The following is a 10,771-nucleotide window of genomic DNA, read 5'->3' as shown; positions in this document are numbered from 1 at the left end:
CCTTCCCCTACACCCCCCGGCTGCACCTCCCAGGGGACCCGACCCGTCGCCATGCTCACCGTCACCCCAGAGATGATGGGGGCCTTGCCCTCAATGAGTCTGTGCACCTCTCGGATGGCCTCCTCGCCGCTCTTGTCTCTGAACCTCTTCTTGGCGAGCTCCTCCAGTGCTTCCTTGAACTGCTCGAAGGTGATGGTGCGGCAGGCCTTCCCTCTGCGGGGAGAGCATGCTCAGGGCAGGCAGGGGCCCTCACCTCCGTGCTGGAGGCCCCAAGAGCAGTCGTGGGCCAGGACTGGGACCCGGCGTTGGGGGACCCCATCCCGCCTCTCTTCCACAGCCAAAAGGCAGTTTAACGTTGAAACACAGAGCATGCCCCTCCCCCGCATGGTCTGCACTGTTTACACCCAACAGTTGGTCGCCATCAGCAACGGCAGCAAATATAAATTGTCTTGGAAAAAAGCTTAAAGGAAGCACATCCTTTATGAACAACTGGACATTAAAACAAAGCCGTGGTCTGGTTCTAAAACGGGGCGTGTGTGTGGCCTCCACTCAGAGGACTTTCAGAGGGAAAGTTAGCGAAGAAGCTCGTCCAACCCAAACCACACGGAGGAGGAGGAGGCCGAGGTCTGTGTGTCTGGGCCACAATCGCCACAAAGGGACAAGACTGGGGGCCTCCCCAGGATGGTCCCACATGTCAGGCCCACCACCTGGGACCCAAAGGCTCGGAAAGGCACCCCACCCTCCCCAGGAGCCTCCGCTGCCGCCTGCCTGAAACCCACCCAGGGCCTGACTAGGGCTGGCCCACAGGAGCAGCGTCAGGTGGCCTGGGGGCAGGTCATGCCTGGGCCGGGACGAGGCAAGGGGCTGCCGCCCAGCACTTCCTCATCCCAACAAGAACCCCCCGGGGGAAAACGTCCCAGGCTGGCTCTTCACCTTCTGTAATTTTAACCAGAAACTTCCTCTGCCCTTTGACCTGATCTTTCCCAGCTCGTCCACTCAGGGAGTGTTCGAGGTTTCAGAATAAAAGGTGGTGTGTGGGAGGATCCATACTCCACAGGGACACACTATGGCAACAGCCGCAGAAAGGCCATCTCAGCCAGGCTGGCCATTCCTGCTGCAGAGTCCTGAGCATCAGTGACTGGAGAGACAGCTGACCTGACCACCCCAGCTGGTGTTCTGTAGACATCACCAAGCAGAGGGTCTACAACACCAAACATTTTTTTTTGGGGAGTGAGGAAGATTGGCCCTGAGCTAACGTCTGTGCCCATCTTCCCCCATTCTACATATGAGACATTGCCGCGGCATGGCTTGGAGCAGTGTATAGGTCCACACCTGGGATCCAAACCCACGAACCCCAGGCTGCTGAAGTGGAGTGCATGAACCCAACCACTACGCCAGCGGGCCAGCCCTTACAACATGAGACAATTTTGAAAAACGAGAACACAGTCAGAGCACTGATACCACTAACTTTAAGCCTTACTGCAAAACCGCAGGGACAAGATGTGGGGAAGTCCAACAGATCAACCACAGCCCACAGAGTCAGAAAAAAGCCTATGCGTAAGGATTTTCCACAAAGGCATTCAGTAGAGAAAGGATCATCCTTCCAACAAGTGGAGGCGGAGAACTGGTGATGTGCACGCAAAACTTTGTGCCTTGCACCACACACAGACACTAACGCAAAATGGACTGCAGTCCCAAATTTATTCTGAAACAAAACGACGACACTTCTGGAAGAATACCTAAGAGGGGAATCTTTGTGAGCTTGGGTTAGGCAAAGATTTCCTAGAAACGACACTGAAACAGTCCACAAAAGAAAAAAAGAGGATGAATTAGACTTTACCAAAATTTTTAAAACCATGCTCTTCAAAAAACACTGTTAAGAGAACTAAAAGACAAGCCACAGAATGGGAGAAAATACTTGCAAAACACATTTCTGATAACAGACTTGTATTGGAAATATACAAAGAACTCTTAAAACTCAACAATAAGAAAAAATGTAAAAAATTGGGCAAAATATCTGAGCCAGACACTTCATCAAAGAAGACCTGGGGATGCAAACAAGCATGAGAAGAGACACTCAAATCATCAGTCATCCGAGCAGCACAAACTAAAACCTCGATGACATCCCAGCACACACCCACTGGCCGGCCGCAGCAAGACAGTGAATAAAATGGCAGTCCCTAGTGCTGTGGGGACGTGGGTGGCTGGGCGCTCAGACGCAGCCAGTGCGGTGCCCTGTGGTGCCCACTTTGGAAGGTACTTTGGCAGTTTCTCATAAAGGTCATGCCTACAGCATCACCCTGAGTCCCCTCCTGGGCTCTCGCTCTAGAGAAGCGAGAACCTGAGCTCACAGGTAAACTTGACCATGAATGTTTGTCACCTCTGTGCTCGTCACCCAAACCCAGAAACTGCCCCACTGTCCCTCAGGGGTGAACGGACAGACACACCGGAGCACGTCTGGAGCACACGCAGGGCTTCGAGGGCACTTTGCACGTGTATCTGCAGATGGGGGCGTGCCGACCGACCCCCCAGCATCAGGACCTCACACCTCGCTCGGGGAGGAGGAGCCGGGGAGCCTGACCCCCATGGGGCTGGACAGCTGGGCACGGCTGCCCCAGCACATTCAGATGTCTGTCCTGACAGCGACCGCAGGGGTTCCTCAGAGCCACTGTGTAGGGTGGCGGGCACCACCCTTCGAAGCGCTCAGCCTCGACACCCACGGCCACTCTCAGGCACTCGGTGCTAGGCTGGGCAAGTTGGCTGGACCCCATGGCCGGGCCATCCCAGGCGGTGCGGCTCAGGCACGCCCACGTGAGGAGAACCCCGCCGTGCCCTGCAGCCACGGTGCCCGGTGGGGCACACAAGGCCTCTTTTCCTCCTCCTGGCCCTGTGGGTCCTTAACCCTCTATGGCCCAGGGGCCTTGTTTGTTTGTTCTGGGCTGTCAAAGGCGCTCCTGTCTCCTGTCCACACCCGGCCTGGGCTGGCTTGTGGACGCCAGTCCTGACGGCAGGCCGGTGACCAGCCCCTGGAGCACGCGGCCCTCTCTGGGTGCTGTGGCACCAGGCGCCACCAGTGTGAGTCACTCATGCAGGGGTGGGGGTGGCTGGCGGGGGCTCTCCTCACAAGCACATTCAGATCTGGGTGGATGCACAGGCCCAGGGGCCTGACCGGCCTGCTCCACCTGGCTGGGCTGGGTATCCCCGAGCATCCCCACGGTGACCGCCAGGCGGGGGTCTCGGAGCTGGGTCTGGGCCGGCCGGGAGCTCTCCCCAGGGGACCCGGCGCCCGCTGCTGAGAGCAGTCCCTGGCGAGCTCTAGAATGACAATGCTGGTCTCTTCCTCGGAGACACTGGATCACATTACGCGGCTCCCTGGACACAGAGCCAGCCTGTTCTGAGTCCCCAGAACAGGAGGGTGTCCCCACACTGAAACCCCCCTTCTCCTGGCTTGTGCCGGGGTGGCCAGCGCCCTGCTCAGAAGGCTGTTGTTCTGCTGGACAGTAATGGGTCACCGGTCACACACTAGGCCCCGTGAGCTGGCGTTTCACTTTGCTTCCCAGGCCCTGCATCCCCTGGGCTTCTAGGCCCAGCTCAGGGCAGGCGGAGGGCTGGGCCTGTCTGATCCCAAAGGTCACCCAGGGACACTGTGGACTGGCCAGGGGCGTCCAGGAGCCGGGCGGGGGGCCAGCACAGCTCTCTGAGGCAGACATCTGTGCCTCCAGGGCCAACACCACAAAGGCTCCTGGGCTTTGGGCTGACGAGTCCCAGCACAGAGCACAGGACCCCCATCTCCTTGCCAGCCCCTTCGTGAATCAGAGCACATGGCGGCACCCCCAGGGGCCCTCCCTGAGAGGTGGCGGCTAGCATGCTGGACCATCACAGTTAGCTTTCTGGTGGGGGTTGGAGAAAGTGGCTGGCCAGGACTCCAGTGTGGGCAGGAAGTGGGGTGTTGAGGGGCCCTAAGGACTGATGAGGGTCAGAGCAGGGAGCCTCTGGGACACTCCCATCAGCCCCTGGACCAGTGGGGGCTTGGGGGCTTCTGGGGGAGCCCTGCCCACTGGGTACAAGGCCTCCGGGGGAGCTGCAGTGGGGACACAGCGCAGGAACTGGCTGCACCTCTGGTCCCAGACCTGCGAGCAGCCCCGAGCGGGACCAGGGGCTCTGCTTTCTTGCTGTGCTCAGGGAGGGCCCGGCTGTTGTGAGCAGGCTCTCCTGGCAGACACTGGCCCCTCGCTCCAGACCAGGGCTCCCCTCCTGCTGACAGCCCCTACCCGCCTGCCCCAGCAGGCTGAGTGCCCAGAGTGTGGGCCCAGCCCCATGGACGACGATGAAGCTGAGAACCTGGAACAGGCTGCACAGGCCACTCAAATCCCAGGTCTGGCTGCTGATGGGCCCCAACCTGCCTGCAGGGCAGCTGTGACCCCAACACACAGTTCTTCTGCTGTTACCTTCCTCCTAACTTGCTGTTTGCCTCTGCAGGGTAGCATGGGCGTGGGGACGGGGGCACGAGGGGCTGGGCTCCCACCCTGTGAAGGGCAGGGGCCCTAGAGGCATAGGGCCACCCCCGGCTACCCCTAATCTCTGCTGTGGGCTCGGCAGGGGAATGGACGCACTTGAGGTCACTGAAACCATTTCTAGGGGTTTGGGGAAGGTCATCCTCTTAAAAGACCTGCAAGCGCTGGCATCCAACGCCCACACTGACTCAACGAAGAGCCGATGTGCGAGGAATCGCCCTACTCCTGCCCTGCCAGGCCTTGACCTTCGGCCGCAGGTGCACCAGGAGGCGCACTGGCCTACCACCGAGGGCAGGGCAGAAGCCGTGGGATGCCCTGCACTGCCGCGGGTGGCCACGAGAGGGCAGAGAAGGGCCTGCCCGCTGTGGCCACCCTGACTCTATGAGGAGCCCGGGTCTGCATCCAGGGACCCCAATTGCCCCGATCTCGCCCACTAGCCTGGAGGGCGGGACTGGAGCAGGAGAGGCCCAGTGTGGGGAACACCGATGACCCTTCCATCCATGGGGCCTGGGCCGTGCTGTAGGCACCAGGAGTGTGGCTGTGTCAGCCTCAAGGCCCAGGAGCAGAGCTGGGAGTGGGGGCGCCCCTGCCACCAGGCCTCCCGGCCCCTTCGGGGTCACTGTGTCGCCAGCCAGCCTTTCTGGGACGTCACATCTCACGCAGAGTTCTGCCCCTCCCGCAGGGGACTATGTGCCCCGAGCCCACATCACGCTATCCTGGGGGCTCTCTCCTGCAGGCTCGGGCCTGCTCCCAGGTGCTGGGTGGCGCTGGAAGGCACTGGATGGCGCTGGGCTCTAGGGCTGTGTGTCTGTGCTGAGTTTCTGTGGCGCATGCTGACAGTCAGGTCTGTTACCACAGAGCCCGGAGTCCATCTGCCGACTCTTCACTCCCTGCCTCACACAGTTCCCACCGTCTCCGGGCCGTGGCCGCGGCAGGTATGCAAGAACAGGGCAGCTTTCAGGTTGGTGGCCAACAGGCCGCAGGGGACCCCACAGCCTGCTCCCTCCTGACCTGCGACCTGGACGCCCGGCACCGGTGTGGACCATCTCCCTGCACAGGGCTCACAGGAAACCCGTCTACTCTGCGAACACAGCCCCCGCGGGCTGGCCTCTCCACCTGTGCGGTGGGGACCCCAGTGCTGACACATGCAGACATCGCAGGCAGCACTGAAGGGGATGTCGCCCCGTTCACGGCCCCAACAGGGCTGTCAGGGTGGCACCCCTGCTGTGCAGACTAAGCCTCGATGAGTCAACCTTTCAGACCGACTGTGTCAGGCCTGTGGGGGGAGGGCGCAGGAGGCTGTGTAGGTAACAATAGTCTTCACTTGAGACCTGGAACAGAGCTGCGAGAAATTTGTTTAAAACTTAACACATAGTAACATCAAAACAAACAAGCGCTGCCATGGCGACAGGATGCAAACAGAGGCTGCAGATACCCGGCTGGCGTCACCGCCCGCGGAGCCACGGCAACCGCCCGCAAACAGAAATAGTGGGCTTCTCCACCGTAGGTTGCCCGAGTCAGCGACTGCGGCTCCTCGTCTGTGGCTCCCACGAGGTGAGGTGCTTCTGCTGTGGCTGCCACGTGGAGCAACCGTGTTCCCAAGACCCCATAAACTAGGACATGCACGTCCCCAAATGACACCACGCTCCTCACAATGCCAAATAAAATCATTCCAAACAGCCTCTTCCACTGCCCAGCAGGGCCTCCGGTGGTCCCCCGGTCCCCAGCCTGCTCTGCAGGGCCCCACAACCCTGCCTGGGGCACCGACCACCTCTCCTTTCCCAGGGTCAAGGGTGTGAGTCCTCCCCAACGCACCCCCATGGTGACTGGCAAGCCCACCTGGGCATGTGGGCTGCTCCCTTCTAGGAGCCACAGTGTGACCAGCCCAGGCCCCTGCGGCCGCCACAGGCTGGTCCGGACTGTTATGACCACGGCCCCTTGCTGGGCTTGGGCCACAGCTGCCTGTTCCCCGAGACCGCGTCCCCCACAGTGAGCTGAGGCAGAGATGCCAGGGGTCCCCAAGCAGCCCGGGGCTCTTCAGTGCGGAGCCCACCACACCCGGGAGCCAGAAGCCAAGCCTCAGCCCCTCAGTGTCCAAGCAGCTGACATCCTGCCTCCTGGACAGGGACTGGGACCAGATGGGGCTCCCTTCTCGGTGCTCGCTCGCTCATGTGATGAGAAGACAGGCAGGAAGGACTTGTTTCCTCCACCTGGGCGGCGGGTGCCCATGCCTCCTGCTCACGGGGCTTGTCCAGAGCACCCGTCCTCCACATGAGCCAAGACCACACTTGCCACCTTCCCACCAGCAAGGGTGTAGAGAGCCTGAGTTCTCCCCATGTGCATGCAAGTGTGCATGCATGTATTGTGTGTGCATGTGTATGCACATGTGTGCATGTGCATTGTGAGCTCATGTGCGTGTGCACACATGTATGTGCATGCATGTCTGTGCACACGTGTGTGGGCTGTGAGCTTGCGTGTACGTATGTGTGGACCAGCCTCCATGCAGCAGTGTGAAAGCAACTTCTTGCAGAAGGAATTAAGAGTGCAGGAAGGAAGGCCTGCTCAGCATCTGTCCCTGGCACCGCGCATGCCTCGGCCAGCACCCAGGGTGTGGGGACCTGCAGCATTCCCTGGCTGAGTGACCTGGCCCTGGACATGCCACTTCTCCCCTCCTCCCTCCCAGCCTTTCTAGAACCTTCCCCAACCAAAACAGCTCTTCGCGTTCCTTTGCTCCTGGGTCTGTCCCTCTGTCTCACCTGTTCCCCTCCTTCCAACCTGCTCCCCACTTTCTGACCTGCACCCCTCCTTCTCCCCTGCAACCTTCCTTCTCAACTGCACCCCTCCTCACCTGCACCCCACCTTCTGACTTGCAACCCTCCTTCTCCCTTGCACCCCTCCTTCTCAACTGCACTCCTCCTCACCTGCACCCCTCCTTCTCAACTGCTCCCCACCTTCTCACCTGCACCCCTCCTTCCTCCATCACCTGCACCCATGTTCTCACCTGCTCCCCACGTTCTCCCCTGCACCCCTCCTTCTCAACTTCACCCCTCCTCAACTGCACTCCTCCTCACCTGCACCCCTCCTTCTCAACTGCTCCCCACCTTCTCACCTGCACCCCTCCTTCCTCCATCACCTGCACCCATGTTCTCACCTGCTCCCCATGTTCTCACCTGCACACCTCCTTCTCAACTGCACCCTACTTTCTCACCTGCAGCCCTCCTTCTCACCTGCACCCGACCTTCTCCCCTGCACCGCTCCTCAACTGCACCCCACTTTCTCACCTGCACCCCTCCTTCTCAACTGCTCCCCACCTTCTCACCTGCACCCCTTCTTCCTCCACCACCTGCACCCCACGTTCTCACCTGCTCCCCACGTTCTCACCTGCACACCTCCTTCTCAACTGCTCCCTACTTTCTCAGCTGCACCCCTCCTCAACTGCACCCCACTTTCTCACCTGCACCCCTCCTTCTCAACTGCTCCCCACCTCACCTGCACCCCTTCTTCCTCCACCACCTGCACCCCACGTTCTCACCTGCTCCCCACGTTCTCACCTGCACACCTCCTTCTCAACTGCTCCCTACTTTCTCAGCTGCACCCCTCCTTCTCAACTGCACCCCACTTTCTCACCTGCACCCCTCCTTCTCAACTGCACCCGACCTTCTCCCCTGCACCCCTCCTTCTCAACTGCTCCCCACCTTCTCACCTGCACCCCTCCTTCCTCCATCACCTGCACCCCACGTTCTCACCTGCTCCCCATGTTCTCACCTGCACCCCTCCTTCTCACCTGCACCCCTCCTCCTCCCCTGCACCCCACTTTCTCACCTGCACCCCTCCTTCTCAACTGCACCCACTTTCTCACCTGTACCCCTCCTTCTCAACTGCTCCCCACTTTCTCACTTGCACCCCTCATTCTCACCTGAACCCCTCCTTCTCAACTGCACCCGACCTTCTCAACTGCATCCCACTTTCTCACCTGCACCCTTCCTTCTCAACTGCACCCCATCTTCTTCTCACCTGCACCCCTCCTTCTCAACTGCAGCCCTCCTTCATCACCTGTACCCCACCTTCTTCTCAACTGCACCCCTCCTCACCTGCACCCCTTCTTCTCCTCACCTGCACCCCACCTCTCCTCCTCTAACTCTGGGCCTTGGGAAGGGATGGGCAAAGCCGACATGAAGAGCCCACCAGGAGCCCAGAGCCCGCAGCTGTGGTGTCGTGGGGCTCTGGTCCGACTGTAGTAAACTCTGACGGGTCCCCCCTCTTCCCATGGGAGCAGAAAGGCTAAGTACCCTCCGCCTGGTGGGTGCCTGTCTCCTGCGCCCCGTTACTGGTCCTGATGGCTGGCTCTCGGGGGCTGCCTCCGCCCACCCCAGCCAGGCCACCCCGCATAACCTCCTGGCTCTGGTGGTGACAGTGGCCCCTTCAGCTCGAGTCACTGTTGGGACAGGCACCAACTCTCAGCCCAGGGAGTCAGGGAGACCTCACCACAACATAGATACCCCGACAATGTCTCCCTGGAGCAAAGTGGTGACAGGAAGTCACAGCCACTGGGGATGCAAAGAGGGAACTGCCCACTGCCACTGGGCTGGAGCCTGGTGGACGAGGAGCTAGGCCACTAACAGAGGGTGCGGGCACCTGAGCTGCATCCTCGCGCTTCAGAGACGCCTGGTGGACGGGAGGTGGGGGTGGTGCATACCGATGCCTGGACGTGCTTCCCAGCGTCCAGGGAAAAAGGTGTGCGTGAGTACTGTACACACACGCACAAAGACGAAGCCACTGAGCCCACAGGTGGAGATGTGGGTGTCTTCCTGAGGTGGGACCACTTCCCAAAGGCTGGGGAGCTGCTCAGGCATGGGCCAGCTCTCTCACCCGAGGCCGCTGGCCCCTCCAAGCTCCAGTCGGCTGCTGGGCAGTTTCCACGACCAGGACTCCCCCGCCTGCCCTAACACAGGCGCCTTATTCTGCAAGGGGAGGGACCTTGAAGCCTTATTATCATACTTCCTCATGGCTGCGGAAACACAGGACCCACCAGGGGATCCAGAACGCATGGCCAGCCAACTGCACACCTCGGGGCGTCTGGCTCTGCTGTGAGCCCAGGGGCACTCACTTGATCTTGCTGAAGACGATGTCCACGTCGGTGACGGTGACGTTCCTCCCATCGATCACCTGGCAGTCCTTGCACAGCTTCGACCAGTTCTTGCCATGCATCTCCTTACCCGTGGCCCTGGTGTCCCCATGCACCGCGAACCGCCGGAAGGCCTCCTCCAGGGCGCTGAGCTCCGGGGCTGCGGCGGCCGCCCCCTCGTTGGCACCTTCTGACTCCAGGGACAGCCTCTTGGCTGCCTTGTCCTTTGCGGGCTCCCCTGGGGACTTGGGGGGCGTCTTGTTGGCGGCCTTGGTGGGCTTGGCCTTGCTATCGGCCATGTTTCTGGAGGGGAAAGGAGAGAAGAAAAAGGTTGTCTTCCTTTTTGGGGCTGCCACTCAAGGCCCTTCTGCTGGCCCACTCCTGGGACAGGAGGCTGGCTGCCTGTGTCACGGCAGGCACCCAGGATGTGGCAGGGTCCCTTGGACCCCTCGGAGCCAAGCCCTGGACATGAGGCGGCAGAGTTGCTGCCCAGGTGGCACCTGCAGGACAGTGAGTGCTTGTCCTGTTGCTGGACACGGCACTGCCCTGCCCAGTGCCAGTGCCCTGCCAACCGCCGAGTCGGTGGGCCCAGGACACCTCCCTGAACAGTCAAAGCCCTCAGCAATGGCAGGACCTCAGGGGGAGCACCCAGCTCAGTCTCCTGGGGGACGGGGGGCTCAGAGTCCCCTTCCCCATCACTCCTCTCACCATGGCCTCCACCCTGAGCCACACCTGCTCTGGGACCCCCCAAAACGACACCCCTCCAGGGTCCATGGTGACACCATCCTTCGGGAGGGAGATCCAGAGCCGGTCATGCTGCTGCCCTACCTCAGGGCTGAGCCTGCCGACCGGGTGCCAGTGGGAAAGAGATGCGAAGAGCACGTATGAGGGTCTCCCCATGGGCCAGGGCTGAGCGACCTGCACTCCAGGACCAGGGTGGGGGCCACGTGTGCAGAGGGGAAGCCACCAGCCAGTGGGGCTTGTCAGGAGCTCGGAAAGCCTGCCTGAACCTGTCGACGAGTCTCTGCCTTTGGGAGGCGCCCAATCCCTAGAGCCGGGCCTGGGGCCCATGGGGCCCAGAAGATGGGGCCCCTGCTGCTCCAGCAGGCTTTGGGAGCACGGGGCTGGGCAC

General features: G+C 61.0%; 1 protein-coding gene across 3 annotated transcripts in view; it reads right to left on the bottom strand.

Moving 5' to 3' along the window:
• The window catches only part of TPPP (tubulin polymerization promoting protein), a 35,541-nt gene that overhangs the window by 4,760 nt on the left and 20,010 nt on the right, over positions 1–10,771 (bottom strand). For all 3 annotated transcript variants that reach the window (XM_070587301.1, XM_070587302.1, XM_070587303.1), the window contains exons 2-3: positions 9,622–9,942; positions 60–213 (exon numbers count right to left, since the gene is read on the bottom strand). In XM_070587301.1, the coding sequence (XP_070443402.1) occupies positions 60–213; positions 9,622–9,942 (475 nt within the window). The remainder of the gene's footprint in view (positions 1–59; positions 214–9,621; positions 9,943–10,771) is intronic.

The sequence above is a fragment of the Equus przewalskii genome, chromosome 20 (genome assembly GCF_037783145.1).
Source record: "Equus przewalskii isolate Varuska chromosome 20, EquPr2, whole genome shotgun sequence".
Taxonomy (NCBI): Eukaryota; Metazoa; Chordata; class Mammalia; order Perissodactyla; family Equidae; genus Equus; species Equus przewalskii.
The sequence above is the reverse complement of the archived record's forward strand: the minus strand, read 5'-3'. Positions and strand labels throughout refer to the sequence as shown.